Raw genomic sequence first — 27,480 nt, 5'->3', positions numbered from 1 at the left:
TTTAACACAGAATTTCTACTGTCAGATGTCAGTCTTCCAAAGAAATAACCAGGGATGTGAACAAGATTTTTAAGAATCTTCACCAACAGCACTTACAAGAAAAAATGGCACACGGTCCAACCACAAGCGATTAGTAAAAATAAGTCATGACTCATCTATTCAATGGAATGCTATGGATTTATTTCACATTTTCAAGGCTACTTATAACATGGACATAACATGGAAAACAACATAATATTAAGTGAAACACTGTAAGTAAAACTGTACTGAATCCTTCTCCCAGTATCATGTTACGCTGAAGGACATACAACTCAAACAACCGCTTCTTCTTCTCCAAGAATGCCCGTCTCTGCTGTAAGCTACCCTCCATCCTTGCCTCTGAAGCCCTTCTCTTTCTAAGCTACTCCCTACCCCTGCCTTTCCTTGTTACTGGGTCTCTCCAGTGCAAACATTTCTCTCCAGATCAGTCCCAGAGACAAAAACACTTTTGTAATTTCTTAAGATCTTCTTAAAGGATAACTTTCCCCCTAATACCTAGCATCCTATTCTGCTGCTTCAACCAACTCAGGACATCAGCTCTATGCCTTTAACCCCCACTTCCATCCCAAAAGCTTGTCTTCTTTCTTGCCCATGACAGGGACTCAATGAATGAATGATCTAACAGTGTAAATCCAATTTTAACAAAGGAAATCATACCAGTGAGTTTAAGCCCAGATGACAAGACTGCAAAATTACTCTGTCCCCTCCATACTTTCACACTAAATGCACACCACATATACTTTTATAAGGAGAAAATAAACAGAACTGTATTTTCGTCTCCATTTTAACTGAACCTGAGGTCTAGATTAGAGCTACTCAAGCCTGACAAGGTGTAGTAAAACAAGATCAGTTACATCGTTTCCATGTATTCTGAAAAACATTTAGGATCTACACAGGCCTGGCCTCAACAACTGGCTTCTGGCCATTAAGCAGCACTTCTCTTTTCTGGAATTCAAGATTAACACGTCAACAAAATTAAAGCAGGCCTCAAAATGAGACACCATCTCAGCAAACTGCAGATGACTGCATAAAACAAATCTGCCCGGAGGGCTTACAGCACTATTTGACAAAGGTGACTGTGCTCTTCCTCTTTTCACAAACGGCCGGCCTGATGCAGAGCATGTTTAGCCATAAACTGCTCTACTGCCTCTCCCTGCAACATTTTCATGGCTCGCCAGTAGAGCTGTCCGCAGTTCTCAGGTCTACCAAGCGGGTGGTTCAATTCTTCTTTGATGTAATCCATCCAGAGATCTTTAAAGGGAATCCAAACATACAATGAGATAACTGACAAGGCTTTATTAGGTCAACTTAATTATTTAACATCAACTCAATGCAAGATTTCTAAGAAACAACTCTGTGCAGTTATTTTCCTAGAAAACTATGTAAAATAATACCTCAGCTTCTTACTTTAGAAGTGGCTTCTAGGTAAAATAATACCTCTCCCCCTTCTTTCTTTGGAAGGGAATGCCTACCCACTCCAGCATTCTGGCCTGGAAAATCCCACAGACTATTCTATGGGATCGAAAAGAGTAGGACACGACTGAGCAACTTTCACTCTCAGCTTCTTTAGTATGGTACATCAAAACCTTTTGTTTTTAAGTAGAAAACTTCACTTTAATCATGACAATCTATCTCGTAAACTCAAAAATGCTAAATATATTTTCGAGGGAGGATTTTGCTGAGTCTCTTTCATTGTGAAACTTACCTCAATGACTTTACTGGAACCTTGTCAACATGCTTAATAAAACGTGCTTAATGTTAGCAAAAATGCTGTTTTCATTCATTTCACCAGAAAGCATGCTAAAACCTTGTAAAACCTAATGTATGATTTAAAATCTGAGTTTAACATCTGTAAGTGTAATTTTTTTGAGTTCCTAAATCAACAGACTTTACATGACATACCTATACCCAGAGGTATGTTTTACAAGTCCTTTAAGTTAAGACAATGTGGCAATAGCCCATGACAACCCTTGTCAATTAGTTATCACCACTCCCCTGACATAATACCCACTCCATTTTGTTCTGACCTACCTTAATCTTTTCCTTACAAATATCACATTTTTTAAAAGAACCAAACCAAGCAAATCTCCCTCTAATCCAGAGCTCTTCTTAATAGAAGACCCATGGGCTTCGTTCTGGGCTTGTAAACTTGAAATCAGCAGTAAAATTATATCTGCAACTATTTACATACAAAGTAAGGGAGGAGGCAAAGGAAGGATGCTAAGTTTTATTCTCAAGGAGGGCCATGACCCAAAAATAGTTAACTGAAGTTTACTTACCAGAATCTTCAGTTCCAAATTCTCTCAAAGCCCTCTCATAATACTCTCTTAAGTTCTCCATCTTACAGGATTCCTATAAATAATCAGACAATCTTGCCTCAAAACTCTAATCTGTAATGTCACAAATTCATTCCACACATATTGCTACTACTGTCTATTAGGTATCTGAAGGAGAGGAAAGATGGGTTTAAATAAACACAGCCTGACTCTGAACTTGTCCAGAGAAAAGTCAAATGTACTATGTGGCAGAGTGAAGTAAAGTCAAACAATGACAAAAGCACTTTGCTCTGGTGGCTTGCAAAAAGCCTCATCAATTCTCACTTAAGGGAACAAGGACAGCTCCACAGGAAGATATATGTGAAACCCTGCAGGACTTAACTAAATAAATGGGGAAGGTTCTACTCCCTATGGTGAGGGATTTCTTCCTTTAATATATGGGCTCTAGCACCCCACTCCAGTACTCTTGCCTGGAAAATCCCATGGACGGAGGAGCCTGGTAGGCTGCAGTCCACGGGGTCGCTAAGAGTCGGGCACGACTTCACTTTGACTTTTCACTTTCATGCACTGGAGAAGGAAATGGCAACCCACTCCAGTGTTCTTGCCTGGAGAATCCCAGAGACAGTGGGGCCCCGTCTATGGGGTCGCAGAGAGTCGGACACGACTGAAGCGACACTTAGCAGCAGCAGCAGCACATACTAGCTATGCTCACCTTAAAAAATTGTTTATATCAAGGCACTACATAAACACTAGTTACATGAACTTTAGCAAGTTTTTTGAACCCTCTGACCTTCAAGTTTCCTCACCCATAAAATGAGGATAACAGTAACATTATTTCTTAGAGCAATTTGTAAGGATTCAATTAAACTACTAATGAATTATTCACCAAGCAGAGTAGCCACTACCTTGTGGGGGTGGGGGGTGGGCAGTGCAGGACCACTCAGCTTATGGGATTTCAGTTCCCTGAGGATTCCCTGACCAGGGACTGAACCTGAGCCACAGCATTAAAAGCTGAGTCCCAAACACTAGACCAGCAGGGAACTTCCTGCCAGTACTACCTTTACAACAACAAACGTTAATTCTTCACCTCTACTTTAAATGTTTTCTCTTTGTTTCATTTTCAAAGCAGATAAACATCTTCAGTTTAAAAATCTTTTTATGTAGTCAAATAACTATGTCCTCGTTTCAATTTCTCCTTGCTGAGACTGTACTATCTTACAGAAAGCCAGTTTACTTCGTGTCTTACACATGGATAAAGACAGAAATCACACTTTACGAAGGGCTCATAGTAAATGTGTAACTATGCAAAGTCCTTTCCATCCAGTCTTCCATCTGGCCCTGTATATCCCCTCCAAAACAGGTATTACGACCTCCTTTACAGGTGAGTATGTCGAAGGTTAAAATTAAGTGACTTGTCCAAGGTACATGACCACTGTGTTACTAACCCAAAGTCAGTCTGTGAATTATTATGTTAGATTATCTCCTATACAACAAAAAGAAATCACTGACCCACACAGGGGTCAAAACCTTGAAAATAAGAATTCAACCTCATTATCAATTTCTCAAAATTCAAAGAAAAATAATAAACACAAATCAAAATGCCAAAGAAGAGAAAACAAAATTGAACACATGGAAAAGATATGGAGAAAACAGGTATAATGATATATGTATGCAGCAATTATCACCATAATTTTTAGAAAACTATCTGGCAATATAGAACCATAAAAAAAGCCAGTATTCTCCAATCCTAGAGATTTATCTCAAGAAAGTAATTCAAACAGGGAAAAAAAACTGTATACAAATAAAATGCTTACAGCACTGTTTTCAATACCAAAATTCTGGAAATATCCTATACATAATGGGATGGTTAAGAAAACTTACAGGTTTAGTAAGACAACCATTCAAACATTCAAAATGATACCATGTGAAAACATAGGAATATGTTTACAAAATAATGTTAAGAAAAAAAGAAAAACTCCATGTATCGTCAGAAATAAAACAGTACAAAACATAGGTAAATAAAGGATTAAAAAAACAACAAAAATAAAAATAATATGGTTGGTTGAGTCACTGGTGATGGGATTACAGATATATTTGGACTTTTACGTTGTGTTTTCTAACTGACATTTTCCTGTGTTTTTCCTCATTCACAAGTTCAGTTAAAAACACCAGACACAGTTATGTGTGCCTTCTCTCTACCTCACAGCCCAAAACAAGAGACAACCAGGGCACTGTGGAGGCAGGGCGCGGCTTCCTATATGAGACAACGTCTGAGTTGTCTAGTTTCAAGACAGGTTTCTTTTCTTCTTTGCTTGGCTACCATTCCTAAAATCACATCTATGGAAAAGGGGCTGGAAGAAGGGACCAGAAATTATACTATATTATGATGAGAGCATCTTAAACAACATAATGCTGCCATAGATGAGTACGTGCTAATCCATTTTCCCAATGAGAAATGCACAGACAGGACACTTACTTGCTCCTTCTCAAACTGGATCATCTTCCTGAAAAAATCAACTGAAAATGGACGGTTTTCCTGTAAACTAAAGAGGAAGTGGGGAACTGTTATCTTGCACAGAGACAGAAAGCCTCTTACAAATCGTGAATATAAATACTGTGCCAGGGCCCCCGCCACACGTGGTCTGATAAAGTTCTGGCTGCAATTCAGTGCGGGGACTGGACCTGACCACCAGCTACTCACCATTTCCAGTCTCCAAAGCCTGAACTCTTCACCACCACCAAACACCTGCCCAGTTTTCTTTCTGTTTTCTCACTTTTAGGGTTTTAAGTTCCCTCTCCTTCATCTCAAGGTCTTTTTGAAGGACACCAATAAGCCCATTTCTAAGAATATATTCTGAGAAAATAATTTCCAATATGGACAAAGAATATTTGTGCAGCAGGGTTCATCAAAGCAGTTACTGTGGCCAAATAAATTATGGCATATCCGTAAGTTATTTTTAATAAATGTTAAAGAATTGTTACTGATAGGAAAAAGGCCAGTCTAAGGCTCATCAATAAAAAGTGGTACACCACATGTGATTGTAGTATAATCTCAGATATGTGAAAAACAGATTTAAAAGAAGAATTTTTTGGTATCATTTACTTGGCTGCACCAGGCCTTAGCTGCGTCATGTGGGGTCTTTCATTATGCATGTGGACTCTAGCTGTGGCGCAAGGGCTCAGCAGTTGCAGTGGGCAGGCTTAGCTGCTCTGCATCTTTTTCCCCAACCAGGGATCAAACCCATATTCCCTGCCTTGCAACAGACTACCAGAGAAGTCCCTTTAATTTTTATTGGGGTGAAAGACAAATTTTAAAAAGATTAAATATGCTTTTTCTCTTAATGATGGGATTATAATGAATTGTTTGCTACCTACCTCCTTCTCTTTTTAAAAAAATTTGTCACAGTGGGCATGAACCAAAAGGCTCTTGGATTTATTCCTCACATATAATATGGGTACAAGGGGCTGAGTATGGGGTGGAGAGACAAGTAACAGCTGCGCATGTCTGTAAGTACCTTTTAAACACATCTCTAGCCTTTTTGTAACCACCACTTCGATAAGCCCAATTCAGATACTTTTCCTTCACAGGGACTGAGTCAGCTCCTGAGAGACGGAAGATAGCTCTCTAAAATAGAAAAGAAAAAAGAAACAAGCTACATAAGGGGACATGTAGGTATCAAGACAAATTTCCCAAAACCATCCCAGCACACTGAATGAACAGTGCTTTAGGAAAAAACCCTTTGAAAGCTAGCCAACTAGAATTATTTGCTCATTACCCACATGAGACTTATGACAGGGGGCCTGTACCTTATAGATTCCTTCAGTTTCTTCTTGCTTTCCGGCATCTTCACTCCACTGGGCCCAAGTAAGCCACAATGGAAGACACATCTGCTCACCATGAAACAGAAAATGAAAAAAAAAAAAAAAAGAAACAGAAAATGACAGCTTAGTGCCAAGCTCTGAAAACTAGTCACTATAAAAATATGTCCCCCTTGAAATAAAATGTGAAATACGGAGTCATTCCCAGTCTGTCCTCATGGAACTCTTGGTGCCTGGCAGGAATGGTACGCCAAAACAAAGAGCCTGTGGACTCAGTCACCCAAAGTAACACTATTCTGTTAATTCTACTTCCCCTCTGCTGGGGACTGCTGCCTAAAGTTATTATTATCAATCATCTGTTAGTTAAGCATGTAACAGCCCACAATTACACCCAAGCTGTCCGTAAGGTCACTATATACGATCTGTAGTCTGCTGTGCAGGATTACAACACAAGTGCTAACTTATCTAGGCTGAACTGCCTGGACTTCACTCATATCCCAGCAGCTCACACAGATAAGCAATAAAATAATTATGATTTCTCCCCACTTTAACCTCTAGAATGGTTTTTTCCTACTAGTATAAAAGATTCACCATGAAGCTTTAAAGCTTATTCTTTTAAATTTTTTTTTCAATTTTAAAATGAACTTTAGAGTTTAGAAATATATATGGGACTTAAGGTCAGCTTTGGAAGCACATGAAAATAATATTCTATTAATAGTTTTCACTTATCAGATATATAAATAGAAGTAGAGAAGTTTACATAATTTAGTCTATTTTCAAATAAAGATGTAGAAACATGCTAGTAAATGGAAGTTATTCTTCCACCTGTGATCCTGATTCAACCATCACCATGAATGCACTTTGAGGCGAGCTCTCCTCTGACAACTCTACTCCAAACACACTTTGGCTGAAGTCTTAAAAGGTCCCAAATAGAACAAAATGCAAAAGACCCAACTCACAGACCTGAGGTTTCAGGTACGCAAAGGCTTGGTCAAAACCCTTGGCCATCTCGTGGCTCTCTGATGAAATCAGGGCCTCCAGCTTCACCTGCCACATCTCCACTGATTTCCTGAACAATTTCACCCCAGCGTCTGCCACCTCCAGGGATTCCTTTAACAACTGGCGATGCAGCAACAACGTGCTCTGCAGAAGACAAAGGGCCATCCAAGAGTCACTGCTGAGATCTAAGTTATCTAACTGGAATTTCACCTCCACTCCTGTTCCTATTCCCAAAGACTATCAAAAAAACAGGTAAGAGCCAAAAGGCAAAGGCCCTGAATAATTTAGATTGAAAGCGAAATTGTTAATAACATAGTTCACTGCAACAAAATCCACACCCACCGAACAGAATATAAAAATCAGTAAAGATAAAACTACTATCTGTGTGGTGGTAAAGAAAGAAACTCATTCAATCAAACAAGAGCCTGGCATACTATAAACTGGTACCATTTCTCTGAAGAGTCATGAGCATGTTCATACATAAACTTGGGGAGTTTTACTTTAACAGGTATGACCCAAGAAATAAACAGGAGGAAATATTACCTGTTCAAAAATGCTTGTGTCCATGCTACTATAATAGGGACAGAAAAATCTAAAACCAATCCATTATTATAAAATTGTGAAGTAGTAAGTAAATGGCCATATGTAATCCATTTATTCAACAAGCATGTTAACTGCACACTGTGTATTATCATTACTGAATCTTCAATAATGAGAAGGTCAAGTGTGTTCCCAAACACCCACAGTGCCTCCAGTCTAGCACCAGAGACAATGTGATATGTATGATCACAGGAAAAGAATCATATGCTATAGGAGTACAAAGCACTGTCTTCAGCAGTGATCAGAAAGGGCTCCCCAAATGGAAGCCCCATCTGTGCCAAGACTTCAGAAAGATCAGGCATTATTCAGGTGTAAGCACAGTTCACCAGGAAAAGAGAAGACTCTCCCACCAACATGGGCAAGAGGCTAAAGATGACAGAAACTTTGGATCCAAAAAGAAATCGAAGCACAGAATGACTGGAGGGCTGGGATATAAACTGGAGAGACTGGAAATTCCTTGGGGGCCAAATTAAGGAGACTGAGCAGCTTTATCCAAAGGACAATGGGAAGCCACAGAATAACCTGATAATAGATTTTAAACGATCGTTCTGTGGAGAATAATCTGGAGAAAGGATGGGTGTAGAATCAACCAAGCATTTGAAGTTAAGAGGTAGTACAGTGAAGGACTCCCACGAAAGGCAAGGTCACCAAATCAGTGACACACAGGGAGGCCTGGAAGGGTTACTGCCAGAATTGTAAAGAAGAGAAGTTGTCTGAAATGGCCAGAGCAGGCCTGCCCTGGTGGTCCAGTGGTTAAGACTCCATGCCCCAATGCAGGGGATGCAGGGTCAATCCCTGGTTGGAGAAGTAAGATCCCACATGAAACACAGTGCAGCCAAAACTTAAAAATAAATAAATATATATAAATAAAAATGAAATGGTCAGAGTTATGACTGGCAAAAGAAACCAATAATGGAACTTGAATATGACTACCAAGGCACTCCAAGATGCACGCAGCTGAACAAACATACAGGGTGGGACTGTCTCACCAGTATTCAATTAACAGCTCAAACATGGCATCTGAACTCATCCAAAACAGGGGACTTTTCACAGCTAAGATGCTCTAATGGACAAAGGGCACCCCAGTCGTGGTATAACATGATACACTACTAACATGTTGCTTATGTAGATCCATGTAAGAAGTACAGACAAAATATTAACGCAAAAACAGCAGAACACAAAATAGCAAAACATTAATGGCAGTTATGTAAAAACTATGTACACTATATAAATAAAAAGAATTGTATAAGTAAAAGGTACTCAATAAATACAGATTTTTGTCCTTTCTTCCCCTATAAAAGTATTTAAATACATTAACATTCACAATCTCATGTAATGCTCCCAACAGTTTTTTATGAGGTGGCAAAAACAAGGATCACTATCACTCTAAAATCAAGTGAACAGTCTCAGAAGGGTTAAGCAGTTTGCCTATTTTGTGGCAAAATCCAGTCTAGACCTGTGTATTCCTACACTACTATTAATAATAATCCCACTATTATCCTGGTCTCTATATAATCTTTACCCACTTCAGAACATAAGGATGGGTTAATGTGCTTCTTACTAAAATGTCAACTTTAAAACACTGGAACACATCTGTCTTTATTGTACCAACGGTTACTCTGAGCCAAGCACAGGTTCAGGAAAACACGAACAGACAGACAGAATACACCCAAGTATGACTCTTCAGTGTTTTCCACTACGTACTTAAAAACATTCCTCCCTCTACTGGTACAGATTTACCAAATACTGACAACCAAATAATAAACTCTCTACATCTACCATGCCAATCTTCCAAATGTGCTTACTTATAAAACCATATATATTAAAACACATTATACGAGCATGAACCAACCAGAACGAAATACATGTAATCAGCATGAATGTGTCCTTACCAGCTGCCTGTACTGGAGTTCTGGTAAAAGTTTGAGCTCATGTGCCTTCCGGAATGCAGCCATGGTTCTTTCCAGCCTCTGAAATAAAAAAATATCTTTTTAGTTCATTACAAAGATCCTAGCAGGGGCCTTTGGCCTTTGACAGGAACAGAAGCAGTTTTACTTCTGAGAATTCAGAGAAGGGGCTAAGGTGGTTTCACTTACGACTAAAGGATTTGGGCAGCTGCACCAAGCGCAGCCCAGGGAGAGTGCATCCCCTCCAATATGTGGCCAGAACTAGATCAAAGCAGCTGACTCAGGCCTTTCAAGTCAGGAAAAGGTGCTTATTCATGACCTTCTTGGAAACTCCCAGACCCCAAGGAGCTGTGCCCACGTTCTTCTTTCAGAAAACACTTTCTGGAACTTCCCTGGTGGTCCAGTGGTTAAGACTCTATGCTTCCAGTGCAGGAAGCATGGGTAAGATCCCTAGTTGGGGAACTAAGATCCCCACATGCCATGCAGCCCTTCACATCTCACCAAAGACAACAACAAAAAAAATGTGTGTGTGTGTGTGTGTGTGTGTGTGTGTGTGTGTGTATATATATATATATATATATATATATATATATATATATATGAAAGAAAGAAGACATTGTCTAGTCAGCCATTTTCACCACTTAAAAGTCAATACCTTCTTTCTGAGGAGGCGACTGCTTGTCTTCTTAGTAAACCTCTCCATGCAGAAGTTCATGTAACACTTCCACATAGCCTCTGAAAAAGTCAAAGCTTATGTTAATCAGACCACCAGCACTTTTTTTAGTCTAACAGTCCTCACATCATCTCAGGAAAAACTCCTCTGAGGAAGAGTTTGAAGTGGAAAATAAATTATTGTGATTACAGTCTATCAAATATCTCAAATATTGAGGGCAAAACAACTGAGAAGTGACAGAAATATAAACATTAAAAGCCTTAAAAAAAACAAAAAGCCTATCCATGTCAGGTACCCGCTACTTTTCCCAATATTGCAAAATTGTGAAGTAAATCTGTAACAGGAAATAATCAAGGAATGATGATTAAGCAATCTTCTAAAATATCATTTCCTCAGTATAATTTGGGCTTCCCTGATAGCTCAGTTGGTAAAGCATCTACAATGCAGGAGATCCTGGTTCGATTCCTGGGTCGGGAAGATTCGCTGGAAAAGGGATAGGGTACCCACTCAACTATTCTTGGGCTTCCCTTGTGGCTCGGCTGGTAAAGAATCCACCTGCAATGCGGGAGACCTGAGTTCGATCCCTGGGTTGGGAAGATCCCCTGAAGAAGAGAAGATACCCACTCCAGTATTCTGGCCTGGAGAATTCCACGGATTATATAGTCCATGCAGTCGCTAAAGCCTTTGACCGTGTGGATCACAACGAACTGTGGATAATTCTTCAAGAGATGGGAATACCAGACCACCTGACCTGCCTCCTGAGAAATCTGTAGGCAGGTCAAGAAGCAACAGTTAGAACTAGACATGGAACAATATGGTTCCAAATCGGGAGCACGTCAAGGCTGTATACTGTTACGCTGCTTACTTAACTTATATGCAAAGTGTATCATGCAAAATGTCCGGCTGGATGAAGCACATGCTAGACTCAAGATTGCAAGGAGAAATATCAACAACCTCAGATAAACAGGGGAAAACAACAGAATGGCAAAAACTAGAGATCTCTTCAAGAAAATCAGAGATACCAAGAGAACATTTCATGCAAAGATGGGCACAATAAAGGACAGAAACAGTATGGACCTAACAGAAGCAGAAGATATTAACAAGAAGATATTAAGGTGGCAATGGAATACACTAAAAAACTATACAAAAAAAGATCTTCAGGACCCAGATAACCACGATGGTGTGATCACTCACCTAGAACCAGACATCCTGGAATGCAAAGTCAAGTGGGCCTTAGGAAGCATCACTATGAACAAAGCTAGAGGAGGTGATGGAATTCCAGTTGAGCTGTTTCAAATCCTTAAAGATGATGCCGTGCAAGTGCTGCACTCAATATGCCAGCAAATTTGGAAAACTCAGCAATGGCCACAGGACTGGAAAAGGTTAGTTTTCATTCCAATCCCAAAGAAAGGCAATGCCAAAGAATGCTCAAACTACTGCACATTTGCACTCATCTCACATGCTAGCGAAGTAATGCTCAGAATTCTATAAGCCACGCTTCAGCAATATGTGAACCGTAAACTTCCAGATGTTCAAGCTGGATTTAGAAAAGGCAGAGAAACCAGAGATCAAATTGCCAACTCGCTCACCAAAAAGCAAGTGAGTATGAGAAAAACATCTACTTCTGCTTTATTTACTACACCAAAGCTTTTGACTGTGGATCACAAAGAACTGTGGAAAACTCTTTGAGAGATGGGAATACGAGACCACCTGACCTACCTCCTGAGAAATTTGTATGCAGGTCAAGCAAAAGTTAGAACCAGACATGGAACAACAGACTGGTTCCAAGTGAGGAAAGGCGTAGATCAAGGTTGTATATGTCACCCTGCTTATTTAACTTATATGCAGAGTACATCATGAGCAACGCTGGGCTGGATGAAGCACAAGCTGGAATCGAGACTGCCAGGAGAAATATCAACAACCGCAGGTATGCAGATGACACCACACTTATGTTAGGAAGTGAAAAACAAGAGCCTCTTGATGAAAGTGAAAGAGGAAAGAGAAAAAGTTGGCTTAAAACTCAACATTCAGAAAACTAAGAGCATGGCATCTGATCCCATCACTTCATGGCAAATAGATGGGGAAACAGTGGAAACAGTGACAGACTATTTTCTGGAGCTCCAAAATCACTGCAGATGGTGACTGTAGCCGTGATATTAAAAGACACATGCTCCTTGGAAGAAAATCTATGACCAACCTAGATAGGCTATTAAGAAGCAGAGATATTACTTTGCTAGTCAAAGCTATGGTTTTTCCAGCAGTCATGTAGATGTGAGAGTTAGATTAAGAAAGCTGAGCACCGAAGTGATGCTTCCGAACTGTGGTGTTGGAGAAGACTCTTCTGAGTCCCTTGGACAGCTAGGAGATCCAACCAGTCCACTCTAAAGGAAATCAGTCCTCAATATTCATTGGAAGGACTGATGCTAAAGCTGAAAATCTCATGCTTTCGCCACTTGATGTGAAGAACCAACTCACTAGAAAAGACCCTGATGCTGGGAAAGACTGAAGGCGGGAGGAGACGGGACAACAGAGGATGAGATGGTTGGATGGCATCACCGAGTTGATAGACATGAGTTTGAGCAAGCTCCGGGAGTTGGTGATGGACAGGGAAGCCTGGCGTGCTGCAGTCCATGGGGTCACAGAGAGTCGGACACGACAGACCAACTGAAGTATAATTTATTTCCCCAAATAAATGAACAAATGCCACAGCTCTCGGGGAAGGTCATAAAAGAGAAAGAAGTGGAAAGCCAGCCAGGCACACTGTAAGCTACCACACAGAGGTTCCAGAACTGATTCTGCTACTGAGAATGAAGCTCCAGGTTCCCACTCAGGAACACCATCGCTCCTAGGCACACAGGGCCTGGGGAAGCTCACCTGTGGGCACAGTTTTTACCGCCTCCTCATACACAGCACAGCACCTCTCCTCCCGGCGGCCCACCTCCTTCGCTTTGGCTTGTTTGGTTGCAGGCAGCTCTTCTCCTGGCTGTGACTGAATCACCAATTCTTGCCGGGCTACATAGTCCCAAGTGAGGGGGTCGTCTGTGTGCAGAGCCTTAAGGCTAAAAAATACTGATTGTCAACCTAGGACATGTAACTGATTCAGACTATCAGAACAGAGAGTCCCAATGCTCTGAAAACGTACTGAGAACACCTCTTTATCAATTCCCTCATCACAAGAGTCCTTTCCCAACCGGCTCTCCAGATGTCTTCACCCTCACTATATAAGTATCAATGGATGAGAACGGTCCATCCATTAAGAAGAATCCATACTTGTTAACTGCAGACTGTCTCATTCATAAATATTAACTTACAAATTAGATGCCAAAGGCAGGTATGTATGACAAGATTCCTGGTTCTCGAGCCCAGGCTCTGGGTTTTCTCTAATAGGAGTCTAATCCTCTGCCAAAAACCTAAAGGTATCCACAGAGCAAACAGATCCAAGTTCTATCTTATCTCCTATGAATATAAGTCTTCCCAAGGGTGAAGGACCCAGAAGGTAGGCTGCAAATAATTCTTCAACCATACAACCAGACATTAAAACAACAATGTCTGATTACCTGTAGCACTGAACTATAAACCTTCACTCACTCTCATATTAAGGACAAAAAACACATCAGGAAGGCCGGAATACAGATTTTTACTTAAGCTGTAGCACAGATTTCTTACTGAACAGAAAGCCAGTGAGTGAATCAAAACATCTTCTCCAAACATACATTTTCAGGGACTACCCTGGCAGTCCAGTGGTTAAGACTCCATGCTCCTAATGCAGGTCTGGGTTCGATCTTTGGTCAGGGAACTAGATCCCACATGCCACAACTAATGCCTGGTACAGCCATAAATATTTTTAAAAAATACATTTATGTACTGTGATGTAATAGTCCAGAAACAGCTTTCTCTCCAAGGATTTTATATGGTATCTTCCTTCCCCTTCTCTAAATATCCAACTTAAATCATTACCCCAAGATCAAAACAGACCTAGTCACCTTTCCACTACTTTACTTACTCATTGTAAATTTCTCTTTGCAGATCTTTGGCAAAGTCGAACAGCTGTGCAACTGAAAGCAGTGACACATGAAATTTTGCACCTAAAATTTTAAAAGCAGGGGAGTGGAGTAAGACTCTAAAGGAGCACTTTCTCGAAGTACTAGCATTAGTTTTGTTTTATAAAATGCGAAGAAAAAGAAAATGGGGAAGAAAATAACAGTCCCACAATACAAAGTCTTTGTTAATATCTGAGTATTCAGTAAGTACTTTTAACTTTTATTCTAAGTGTCTTAGGGCAAAAGGAACTCAATTAAACTTAATTAAATCATGATTTAGGTACTCAAAAACTTAGACACGGTTATAATCCAAGGGGAAATCTGCCATTTTCTTAAAGAAATAGGACACTATTTCCCACAATCATGAGTTTTACACATTCCAACAGAAATTCTCAAAACAGGCTAAAGGTCTTCCTCATTATAAAAAGAATGGTTCATTTTCCCACCATAAATAAGTTTTCAAAAGATACCTACTTTTAATTACACTTATAGCGTTCTTATAGATGATCCGCGCCAACTCGCCCGTAAGGACTTCTTCAGCATGCTCAAGATTCCCCTAAAGAGTGGGATGTTAAACAACTGAACAGATGGTGCTGGCAAGAAAAAGCACTAGGGCAAAAATTAACAACCCTAGACTAACTGTGCCACATGACAGCAATCACGCATGACACAGATCACACCCTCTGGCAAATCACACCTCTCTCTAGGCCAGTTTCCCTCAGTTGTCAAATGTGCAACATGAACAAGATCTTTGATCTTACAACTGTGTCCCCAGGCTCCTGGAGTGATGGCAAGATCACACGGCTTAAGGTCCTAGTCTCCATCTAGCCCTGAATAGGTCAGGTTTTAACGTGCTTTGTTGACTCTTCTGTGTAAAATTTTAACTAGTTAAAAAGTTCAGAGCTAGAAACCACCGTTAACAGATGACAGCGAAGTTCCTTTTTCAGCTCTAACATTCTCAAACATTTCTTTAAACTCACTCTGTCAGGTAAAAAATTACATGAATAGGTAAAGAAAGGCAGCTAGGGATCATACATTTCACCGCCTTTCTTAAGCTCCTTAGAACCATTAACATATCACTGAATGAGATCATAAAGAATAGTTTTTGGCCATTCCATCAGTAATAATTTCAAGGGCCACGCCCATGAGTCCAAATGTTTGTTTTAAAAGCACAAAATTCCACTTTTATTACTAGGTCCATTTTAATTAAGTCAATGCAGGACATTATAAGTTTCCAAACATTAAGCTGGAATGAAAAATACATTCTGGGACTTCCTCAATAGTCCAGTGGTTAAGAATCTGCATGCCAATGCAGAGGACATGGGTTCGATTCCTGGTCCAGAAAGATTCCACATGCCTTGGAGAACTGAGCCCACATGCTACAACTACTAAAGCCTGTACACTCTAGGATGCATATACAACTAGAGTAGCTCCCGCTCACCACAACTATAGAGAAAGCCTCCACGAAGCAACAAAGGCCCAGTGCAGCCAACAATAAATAAATTTTAAAAAAGAAAAAAAAAAACCCACCACTCTAAAGATTTTCTTTTTATCTCACTTTGTCTCCAAGACCTTAAACCGAGGGCCTCCAGGCCAGGCAGTCAGTCACATGGTGCTGGAGCTGCTATGGCACCGGAATGGAACCCGCCAGCCACAGGCAGACCAGCAGGTCACGAACAGTGCTCCCAAAGACTTTTACTCCTAAGCAAACTCAAAACACTCTATCTTATTAACAAGTTACAGTATATTAGGATCTTACCACATCCATGTTGGCTTTTTCAAACTCTTGCTTTTCCTTCCTCAATTTTTCAGCATGCATCAGCTCCATCCTAAAGTACTGCACAGAAGGGAAATAACAAACTAATCATCTTTGGAGATAATTTTTCAGTTAGAAATATGTAAGATGACACTTCTTACTCCTAAGTATCAGATCTGAGGAAGCGTGGAGAGACTATATTTTCTCTTGTTATGAAACTAGCTGACAATGACAAGGTATGCTGTTTTGCTCTTTTGGTTTTGGCCATGCCAGGTTTTACAGAAAAAAGAGCAAAAGCAGCAGGAAGGGAGAGGAGGGGAGGAAGAAGTGGAGGGGAAGAGACAATGGGAGGGGAGAGTCAATGAACAAATGCATATATACCTATGTACAAAAGTATAAAAATGAACCTTAAGCCTCAACTAAAGAAAAGTAAGGTTCAGCTCCCTATCCCTCCCACCATAATGGGAAGGTAGGAGTCTCCATCTCTCACTAAAGATCTGGAAGATGAACAAGGTAAATACCTAATACTGGCCAAGAAATACTCTTCTGGCCCCTTTTCCCCAGCAGCTCCCCTACTTATCCCGAGCCTCCATAAATCAAAGCCTTAACTTAATGAAGCATACATGTTTTCTCCAGAGGACCAAACAGAGCCATTACTCTCATCTTATGTGCACACTCACTTCTTCATAAAGTTTTGGGCAACGTGGGTGAAAGCGCAGAGCCCGAAGAAATAACTGTCTTGCACTTTCTGAAGACAAGCAGTCTTCCAGTTCCCATTTGGCCGCCAAAATCCACAAACCTGTAAGTGGAAGACATTCAACTTCATTTCAATAAAATAATCAAGTCAGGTTTTGATACCCAACTTTTTTTAAACTTGACAATCAAGAAGGGGATGGAGATAGGGAGTTTCTAACAGTTATCTATAAAGTACTGTTGCTTTATCTAAAACGAAAAAGTGTTCTGAACCAAACTAGTAAATGTTAACATCTGTGGGTATTTATGGAGAAGGCAATGGCACCCCACTCCAGTACTTGTGCCTGGAAAATCCCATGGACAGAGGAGCCTGGTAGGCTGCAGTCCATGGGGTCACTAAGAGTCGGACTGAGCAGCTTTCTTTGACTTTTCACTTTCATGCATGCATTGGAGAAGGAAATGGCACCCCACTCCAGTATTCTTGCCTAGACAATCCCAGGGATGGGGGAGCCCAGTGGGCTGCCGTCTATGGGGTTGCACAGAGTTGGACACGACTGAAGCGACTTAGCAGTAGCAGTAGCAGTGGGTACTTATGTGCCCATTACTTTATTTCATCAGATCCAAGGTCAATCATCTCATTTTTAAGTCACATACAAATTTTAAGTGTTAAGGCTGGGAAAAATTGTGCATCTTAGAGACAATGAAATAAATTATTTTGCTCTTTTCTCTGTATTTAAATGATTTTTCATTTAAAGGAAAAATTATTTAAATATTAATGATTTCTTTCAAATGACTCATAATCAAAAAATTTTCTACTGTACCTACTGGAAATAAAGGCTTTAAAAGAAAAAAACCTTTGCCCTTCTATATGAGAAATTAACATTCTAGCTCTTTCCCAGAGACTTCACAGAATCAGCTATTACCAGAGAAGACTGCTTTTGGTAAAAATGGCCCATGGTTGGTAACTGTGTCTGTACTAGAACTCTGAATGGTATAGAGCCACTGCTTTGCACTTTCTTGAGCATGTGACTCTTGAAACTGAGCACAATTCATATATATAATACCTGGAAGCTACATCCCTCCAGGGGTCTTCTCTCCTCTGCCCACTCATGTGTTCTCATGCCCTCACATCTGAGACAAACCTCCAGGCTGCTGAGAGTACTACTGGATCTTTCTGAATTAACTGGTGCCAAATGCAGCCAATTCTGAGTCTTGTGTAGTGTAAACCTAATACTAGAGAACAGACACTTAAGCACCTCCACTATAAAATATCGGTGTTCACAAGAGGTTTTCTTCTTGAGTACCTACCTTGTGCCAGTGCCACTGCTGCTGCTTAGTCACTAAGTCATATCCAACTCGTTGGAATCCCATGGACTGTAACCTGCCAGGCTCCTCTGCCCATGGAATTTTCCAGGCAAGAATACTGGAGTGGGCTGCCACTTCCTTCTTCGGGGGGATCTTCCCAACCCAGCGATCGAACCCAAATCACTTGCTCGGCAGGTGGTTTCTTTACCACTGAGCTATCCAGGAATAACCCTAGTAAAAATCTGTATTCATATTTTCCCCTTTAAGTTTCTGAAATCCTCAGATTTGAGTGCCTCCAAACAGAATACCCCTCAAAGCACTGAGGAGTTCCACCATCAGCTAAAAAGAACTGCAGTCCTTCTTGCCCACAGATACAGTACCTAGCATGGTTACTAGTATACAGCAGGCAGTGATGAACTAAAAAGGCAGCTAATTCAGGAATAAAAACTGCTGAGGCCAAGATCCTATGCTCAGATCCTGAAAATAATTCTTTCAGGTCTATAAAGCAAAATAAATTCCAAAATGGCTTTAGTCCACAAAAAAAGGTAGACAAAGAACTAAGGAGGATATCACCATACCTGGCTTGTTCGAATGAATGGCCAACAAGGAAGAAAATACCTTGCTAAGGTGAACCTTGGCAGCCTATTAAAAGAAAAAGAAAAATTCTACTTCCTGCACAGCAAAGGCATTGATATGAACCTCTAAGTGATCTGTACTGTACTGTAATCCCCTGTAAAACCCAATGAGGCAAGATCTGTTATTGCTAGGGAGATATAAACAAAGATTCACTCACAGCTTTCTTCTACCTAAACAACTACAGATAAACATTTTACATTATCTAAAAAATGATTTCAACTTTAATGAACAAATACACATAAAGATCATTTTCCTTTCAACTAATATAGAAGCCATCTATATAGTCATTCAGACATGCAAATGTTACACTGAAATTCCACATTCTTGAGTTCTCTTCCTGTTTGTTAACCCTCCCTACGTCATTGGAGAAAACGTAAGAGTTCAGGAGTCAAGTATGAGGTTTAACATGCAGGCTAACCAAAAGGAAAAAGGGAGCGAGACAGAGCTGCCCAATACTCACCCACTTCCTACAAAAGGCTATAAAAGACAGCCAAAGTTGAACATCATCCTGCAAGAAAAGCAATGTAGTAAGCTACCTGCATTTGAAATTTTATATACAATACACCTTTGCATTCATCAATTTTGTTTGCAACAGAGGAAGATGTTGGTATCTCCAATGTGTTATATACCACATCCCTCAGCCTATTAGGCTGTCACACACCCAGGCTTTAGATCTCTTAACCATGATAACTGTCTCCCCCTAACCCCGCCTCCCACGCGCTAAGACAAAAATCTATCCAATTTGTTTGATGCCCTCTTGAGGGATTTGCCTGGCACTCCAGTGGTTAAGACTCCATGCTTGCAATCCAAGAGGCACAGGTTTAATCGCTGGCTGGGGAACTAAGACCCCACATGCCATGCATCACAGCCAAGAAAATATTTTTTAAAAAATGCACTTCTGAAATGGTCTCAATCAGGGATTACAAACTAAAATTTATCATTCCTAACAATCCAGAATACTTCCCAGATAATATATCGTGGTCCCAGAACCAAACTTGAAGAAAAACCAAGTTACTGAGCTGATGCCCCTACTCTCAAGATCAAACCAGTCCATCCTAAAGGAAATCAACCCTGAATATTCCTTGAAGGACTGATGCTGAAGCTGGAACTCCAATACTTTGGCCACCTGATGCAAAGAGCATACACACTGGAAAAGATCCTGATGCTGGCAAAGACTGAGGGCAGGAGGAGAAGGGGGCAACAGGATGAGATGGTTCAATGGCATCATCGACTCAATGGACAAACTCTGGGAGATAGTGAAGGAGAGGTAAGCCTGGCGTGGGGTTGCAAAGTCAGACACCACCTGGCAACTGAACAACACTCTCACCTTTTCTTCCACCTCAAGTCTTCATTGTATTTTACTTAGAGACATAACCAAACACATCTCAGATAATTTTATGATCCTTAAATATGTATGATATCCACTGTTTTCAGCATCATCCTCAAAAAATAACTCTAAGGTAATGCAATCAATTTTCTTAATGGTTGGTATATGGTTTCAAGTAATGATACTATCACTAGAATAAGTATCAAGATACCCATGATAAGAATCCACAACCACACATTTGCACATCCAAGTCATAATACATACAATACATATCCTCACATCTCTTACAGTTAAGGACACACTGAACACTTACTTTCCACTTAATTGATGCACGTCGGAAGACACTCTGTATCCGATGTATTATAGGATCCTCAATCTCATCCTTCTTAAATGTATATCCAACGCGCTGAAAAAGGACATTAAAAAAAAAAAAAGCCTCAGCTTAATCCCACTTATCCAAACCCCACTTGATCTTTAAACAGTACTGACAGAGAAAGCAAATAGTTAAAAACATCATTATGAGCATACCACCACACAATTATCAGTGCCAATTGCTTCCCAAACCCATGTTCTAGAGTCATATTAATTAATAATGTATTTTTTCCAACTTTCAGAAAATCTACTTACAGTTCTCCGTTTCTCGATCAGCTCCAAAAGATGAATTTCATACTGTGAAAGAAAAACACACATAAAAAAGAAAACAAGAAATATTATAACCTTTTATTTAGAGGCAATGCACTTGGTTAAAACTATAAAGTAAATAAAAATCAAGAGCCTAAAACAGAAGAGAACTTTCTATCAAGAAACCTGATTTACAGTAAGTAGCATTCCCTGAAAATGCACCTTACATCTGCAAAACTCACACATACATATATTAGCATACAAACATCTTAGATAGAAGAATGCATATTACTAAAGCTGTTAAGACTTACGATTTACCTTATCAATCTAACCTAGTCTACAACAGTGTGTGCCAACTTTCAGTAAATCAACCATTTAAATATTTTAGCTGATGTACAAGCAAATAAAGCAGATAAACAGGGTTGTACTAGTTGAAACACAGTCCCTAATTGGCTCTCCCTACCCTTACCTCTAAAGGACCCCTGAGAACCTCTAAGACTCTCCAAAAATAATTCCTCTCTAAGCTTCAAAACTACCAGCGGGGGCGGGGCGGAATACTAGAAAGAGAAAGCATAGAACCTTACAAGATCTCATGCTTCATTTTAAAACAAAATATTTCAAACATACAGAACACTCATGCAGCTACCACAGTTACATCAAAGCCTACATTTTACTCTATTTGCTTTAAAATATTTTTAGAAATAAAACATTTCAAATAAAGGCAAAGCCCCCTATGAACCATGTCTGATTCTACTCTTCTTCTTCACCAGAGGAAATGACTATCTTGACTCAGTTGTTTATCATTCAAAAGCATGACTTCAAACTCTATTGTAATATGGTCTTAAATGCTTTTAAACTTTATGCAAATAGTATCATACTGAACCCATCACTCCATTATTTTACTCAACACTGTGACTTTAGATATAGCCTTGTTGTCACAAGGAATTCAAGTCCATTCATTTTAACTGCTGTATAATATTTCATTATAGAAATGAGCAATTTACCTATCCTTTCTCCTGTGATAGTATTTGTTTCAAATTTTTCTATTACAAAAAGTTGAAATTAATATTCTTGAACAGGTCTTCTTATAGATACATCCAGGAACTTTACTACTAACATGTAAGCTCCTAAAGGCAATGATTTTTGTCTGCCTAATTTACTTTTGTACCCCCAATGGACTGGATAGTGCCATGTATTTAACATGCCCTCAATATACACTGTATGAACGAATGAAACCCCGGGTCACAGAATTCATGCATCTCCGACTTTATGAGATAGTGCCAAATTGCTCTTCAAAGTGGTGGGACAAACCATATACTAATAATGTCAGTCTTCAAGATGTCTGTAAATATGATGCTATAAAGCAGTAGTGCCCCCTGATTTTAATCAATATTTACCTGATTACTAAAAAGGTGAACATCTTTTCCTAAGTTTACCAATGACTGATGCTTCCCCTTTATGAACTGCTTGTTCCTAGCTCTCCTGTTTTCATTTTCTTTCTACTCATCATTTCTTCTTGATTTTTAGTTCTTTACTTATTCTAGATTCTCACTATACGTACTACAAATATTTTACCTCATTTTGTGGCTTGTCTTTTTACAATATGTATCTTTCCCTTTTTGCACAGAAATTTTTACCTTTAACATAAACAAACTGGTCTTCTCTTTCATGGTTTGCGCTCACAACTCACTCATAAAAAAAGAATGAAATAAGGCCATCTGCAGCAAAATGGACAGACCTAGAGACTATTATACTAAGTGAAATAAGTCAGAAAGACAAACACCATATGGTATCACTTATATGTGGACTCTAACATACAACACAAATGAACTCATTAATAAAATAGACTCAGAGACAGAAAACAAATGTAGTTTGCTGCTGCTGCTAAGTCGCATCAGTCGTGTCCGACTCTGTGCGACCCCATAGACGGCACCCCACCAGGCTCCCCCATCCCTGGGATTCTCCAGGCAAGAACACTGGAGTGGCTTGCCATTGCCTTCTCCAATGCATGAAAGTGAAAAGTGAAAGTGAGGTCGCTCAGTCATGTCTGACTCCTCCATCCATGGGATTTTCTAGGCAAGAGTACTGGAGCGGGGTGCCTTCTCTGAGATACACACTACTATATATAAAATATATAAGCAACAAGGTCCTACAGCACAGGGAACTATAATCAATATCATGTGATAACCCATAATGGAAGAGAATATGAAAATGATTACATATGTATATATACACATACACATATGTATGAATAGTCAAATAACTTTGCTATCCACCAGAAATAAACACAGCATAGTAAATCAACTACACTTCAATTTAAATAAGAAACCTTTCCCGAGAAGGAGAAATATCATACATCCCTTATATGTGGAATCAAAAAAAAAAAGACACGAATGAACTCACCAAACAGAGACTCAGAACAGACTCACGGTTGCCAGAGGGTAGGAACAGTTAAGGACTTTGGGAAGGTCATGTACACACTACTACATTTAAAATGGATAATCAACAAAAACCTATTGTATAGCACATGGAACTCTGCTCAATGTTATGTGCCTGCCTGGGGGAGAATGAATACATATATATACATGTATGGCTGAGTCCTTTTCCTGTTCACCTGAAATTATCACAACACTGCTAATCAGCTATACTGCAATACAAGATGTTTCTGGTGTTTAAAAGAAATAATAAAAACAAAATTTTACAAAACAAAAAGAAAAAAGAAACTCTTCCGAACCTAAAGTCATTCATTATTTTTAGAAGATTTAAAGTTTTCCCAGCACATTTAGCTATTCAATTCAACAGGAAGGGATCTAATTTCTGCTGAATCCAGCCCGGCATTTCGCATGATGTACTCTGCATAGAAGTTAAACAAGCAGGATGACAATATACAACCTTGACAAATTCCTATCCCAATCTGGAACCAGTCCATTGTTCCATGTCCGGCTCTTAACTGTTGCTTCTTGACCTGAATACAGGTTTCTCAAGAGGCAGGTAAGGTGGTCCGGTATTCCCATCTCTTTCAGAATTTTCCAGTATGTTGTGATACACACAAAGGCTTTAGCATAGTCAATGAAGCAGAGGTAGATGTCTTCCTGAAATTCCCTTGCTTTTTCTATCATCCAGCAGACTAGCAATTTGATCTCTGGTTCCTCTGCCTTTTCTAAAACCAGCTTGAACATCTCCAAGCTCTTGGTTCATGTACTGCTAAAGCCTAGCTTAAAGGGTTTTGAGCATTACTTTGCTAGCTTGTGAGATGAGTGCCAACTGTGCAGTAGTTTGAACATTCTTTGGCATTGCCTTTCTTTGGGTTGAAAATGAAAACTAACTTTTTCCAGTCCTATGGCCACTGCCGAGTTTTCCAAATTTGCTGGCATATTGAGTGCAGCACTGTAACAGCACCATCTTTTAGGGTTTGAAATAGCTCAGCAGGGATTCCATCACCTCCACTAGCTTTGTTTGTAGTGATGCTTCCTAAGGCCCACTTGACTTCACACTATAGGATGTCTGGTTCTAGGTGAGTGATCACACCATCGTGGTCATCTGGGTCATGAAAATCTTTTTTGTATAGTTCTATGTTTTCTTGTCACCTCTTCTTTATATCTTCTGCTTCTGTTAGGTCCATACCATTCTTATCCTTTATTGTGCTCATCTTTGCATGAAATGTTCCCTTGGTATCTCTAATTTTCTTGAAGAGATCTCTAGTCTTTCCCGTTCTATTCTTTTCCTCTACTTCTTTGCACTGATCACTTAGGAAGGCTTTCTTATCTCTCCTTGCTATTCTATTAAACCTTAGGACCTTTCAAATACAAGATTCTTAGCCAGGTATCATTCTTAGTCATATTTCATTCACTAGGATTTTTTTTAATCTAAGCTTTAGACCCTTTATTCTTATAATGTTTATCAGTCTTAAATGTAAGACTGACATCATCTCGTTATTGGGTTCTTTCTGAATCCTGAATTTGTCCTCCAACAGATTATTCTCGCCAAACTGAAAAATGATCTAGCATATACATTTTATCTTCACTCAAGTCTTCCATTCATTCTCAGGACTGAAGAATTTTGTAGCAAACCTAACCTCTTTCTAAATCAACACACTACAGGCACCTAATATTAACTTTCTATCCACCTGCTAGCATCAAACTCACACTCCTTTCTTTTTCCCCACAAGACATTATCAATCAAATCTCTTGCTGAAATCCTAACACATTGGTTTTTTGGAGTCTCTGATGTACTAACCCTACAGAATAAGAGAAAGCTGTTTTCCAAGGACCAAACCCTTAGCAGAGCAATGCTATTCCCAAATCACCTCTATTCCTGTTCAAAAACTGCCTTTCTACTCATCATCAGTTCCAGAAGTTCAAAGGAAACTGACAGCAAGCTAACTATTCTATAACTGATTTTAAGTTTGTGAGGGAATTCAGAAATAATAAAATTACTCACCTGAACGTATCTGATAAAGTCATCCTTTAAAAGACTCCTTCGCTGTATCCTGTATTCTAGTTCTAAAGCCTTCCTAATGATTGCCCTGAGGAGAAAGCCACTTAAAATGTAACACTTGAGATATGCAGAAATAAAAGACTTTCCAATTAAGTCTATTTCCAATATATTTAAGAACATATAATTCCCAAATAATTACCTTTCATTAAGTAAATATTCTCTTATACAATCACTTCTGTATTCTTTATTATTATTATTATTAAGGCATAGTTGATTTACAATATTTATTAGTTTCAGGACTTATGCAGTCTCAAGAGCATGAAGATGTACTTTAAAACTTCCATGAAAATCACCGCAATAGTCCCACCAGCAAAGATTTCTTTTCCTCCAAATTCAGGTCACTTCAGTTTAAATAATAAACAAATTTCTTTCCTAAATTCCTCGTTTCTGAATTCTCAACAAGCAGTTTAGGGGAAAAAAAAAAACACCACCACCTGGATTGTCTCTACCGGTTTCATAACTACAAAGGGCTTATTCATGAAGACTCACTGTATTTAAGAAATGAACATGGGTATATTAGAATTTAAGCCAAGATGTGCAAGACCAAAAATCGTCTCTATTTAACGATAATAATAACATTTACTAAACAGTTACTAAAGAATTAACAATATGTTGTGTTTCATTAACAAATGTTAAAGGTTCCCACAGTCATAGTACTACATTTGCAGTCACTGTAAAATGAAAAAAGTCACAGAAAGCTATTAAAAACTATTAAACTAAATTTTAACAAACTAATGAATAACTACACGCTGGTCGTGGTTCGCTAAACCCTAAGGTAAAACATGAAACTGAATTAAATGATCCCCAAAGTCCAGTCTTCTTAGAAAAAATTATCACTCGTGGGCTCCCACGGTCCAGTGGTAAAGAGACGCAAGAGACGGGGGTTCAATCCCTGGGTCGGGAATATGCCTTGAAGTAGGAAATGGCGACCCCCTGAGGAACCTAGCGGGTCGCAGAGTGAGACGCGACGGAGCACTCACACATACCCCTAGGCACACAGCACTCTGTCGGCATCTTTAGGCCGTACACTCGGCTACAACCAACTTACACCACACTGTACCGTGAAAAAAAGGTTTCTCTTGTCTGACTCCCCTCCGCCCCCCGCGACTGCGTCAGGGCTGCTACTGGCTGTTGACCGGTAGGGGTCCTGGTTTTATCACCTTTATGGCCTCAAAACTCGGCTCTACGAAGAAACATACTGTTTGCGGGGTAAAAGGACGGATCCCCTAGCAATGAATGAGAAATTAATTCTAGATAACATCAAAATCTGTAAACGGCCTTCCGCCATATTAGAAAAACAACCACCCAACTGCCCCTATATCCGCCCCCGACACACACACGCCATTGCCTCCCCTCTGCCCGCCCCAGCCCTTCCTCTTTCCTCCGCTCTCTCACCTAATCTCCATTTGACTGAAGAGTCCAGTGCGCTCTAGCTGCTGTAATTCGGGAAGTCGATCCTCTACACGTTCCTGAATTATTTCCGCCATGATAGCCGAACTTCACAACCCACCACAGCTCCTCTGACCGACGACACGCGAAGTAAATGGCCACCCTCTAATCCCGAGAACCGGCCAAAACGTTCGCGCGTGCTGACGTCACCAGCGCCCTAAGTCCCGCCTTTTCCGCTTCCGCCGCCTCCACCATTGGACAGGTCTTCCCGGCTCTTGAGGCCGCTGTCTCCTCCTGGTGGCTGACTGTGAGGTTGCTTGCGAGTACCTGCTCAACTCGAGTGCTTGAGGTCTGGAGTTGAGGCGCGGGGCTAAAATGGGGGCGGCGCTAAGTTCGCGCACGGATAGACCTGGGCTGGGACCGGGAAAAGCACCTCGCGGTCTGGAGGGTTTACCTGAAAGGGGCCTGAAATGCATTTTCTGCAAGATCCTGTCTGCTTTTATTCTGCTTTCCAACACTAAGAACGAAAATACAAACACTCCAAGAGGGAAGGATAGAAAATATCGTAAAATTGTAGTAAGCATTTCAAAGAGGAGTGATGAAAATTGTGAAAGTGAAGTCGTTCAGTCGTGTCTGACTCTTTGTGACCCCAAGGACTGGAGCCCACCAGGCTCCTCCTTCCATGGGATTCTCCAGGCAAGAATACTGGAGTGGGTTGCCATTTCCTTCTCCAGGGGATCTTCCCGACCCAGGGATCAAACTTAGGTCTCCTGCATTACAGGTAGACACTTTAACCTCTGAGCCACGAGGGAAGCCCGATGAAAATTGTAGGGGGCGCTAAAAATGGTTCAGGCTTTCCCAAACACTGTGCCTTTGCATTCGACAAGATTTGGTAAACTAGTG

General features: G+C 40.0%; 1 protein-coding gene and 1 non-coding gene across 2 annotated transcripts; both read right to left on the bottom strand.

Moving 5' to 3' along the window:
* Positions 1-158: 158 nt before the first annotated feature.
* On the bottom strand, positions 159-26,817 carry UTP6 (UTP6 small subunit processome component). Its single transcript, XM_069602891.1, has 19 exons — positions 26,584-26,817; positions 25,132-25,216; positions 20,698-20,739; positions 20,384-20,476; positions 19,204-19,251; positions 18,686-18,749; positions 16,790-16,908; positions 16,113-16,190; positions 14,828-14,909; positions 14,317-14,398; positions 13,188-13,372; positions 10,296-10,375; positions 9,626-9,703; positions 7,098-7,277; positions 6,123-6,203; positions 5,831-5,940; positions 4,792-4,858; positions 2,319-2,391; positions 159-1,290 (listed from the first exon to the last, which is right to left on the bottom strand). Exons 1-19 carry the CDS (start codon positions 26,673-26,675, stop codon positions 1,133-1,135), a joined length of 1,797 nt encoding a protein of 598 aa, XP_069458992.1. The 5' UTR covers positions 26,676-26,817; the 3' UTR covers positions 159-1,132.
* LOC138415560 (small nucleolar RNA SNORA54) lies at positions 15,911-16,038 on the bottom strand. Its single transcript, XR_011247313.1, has one exon. It is a non-coding gene; the product is annotated as a small nucleolar RNA SNORA54 (small nucleolar RNA).
* Positions 26,818-27,480: the final 663 nt, after the last annotated feature.

Source organism: Ovis canadensis, chromosome 11 (assembly GCF_042477335.2).
Source record: "Ovis canadensis isolate MfBH-ARS-UI-01 breed Bighorn chromosome 11, ARS-UI_OviCan_v2, whole genome shotgun sequence".
Lineage (NCBI taxonomy): Eukaryota > Metazoa > Chordata > Mammalia > Artiodactyla > Bovidae > Ovis > Ovis canadensis.
The sequence above is the reverse complement of the archived record's forward strand: the minus strand, read 5'-3'. Positions and strand labels throughout refer to the sequence as shown.

What these genes read in the sequence shown, in the direction of transcription:
- UTP6 (XM_069602891.1), bottom strand. Translation starts at nt 26,675, where the DNA reads ATGGCGGAAATAATTCAGGAACGTGTAGAGGATCGACTTCCCGAATTA. An exon ending in TTCAGTCAAATGGAGATTAG is followed by an intron (nt 25,217 to 26,583) that starts GTGAGAGAGCGG and finishes CTTTCTCCTCAG; the next exon opens with GGCAATCATTAGGAAGGCTT. An exon ending in AAAAAGCCAACATGGATGTG is followed by an intron (nt 14,910 to 16,112) that starts GTAAGATCCTAA and finishes CCCACTCTTTAG; the next exon opens with GGGAATCTTGAGCATGCTGA.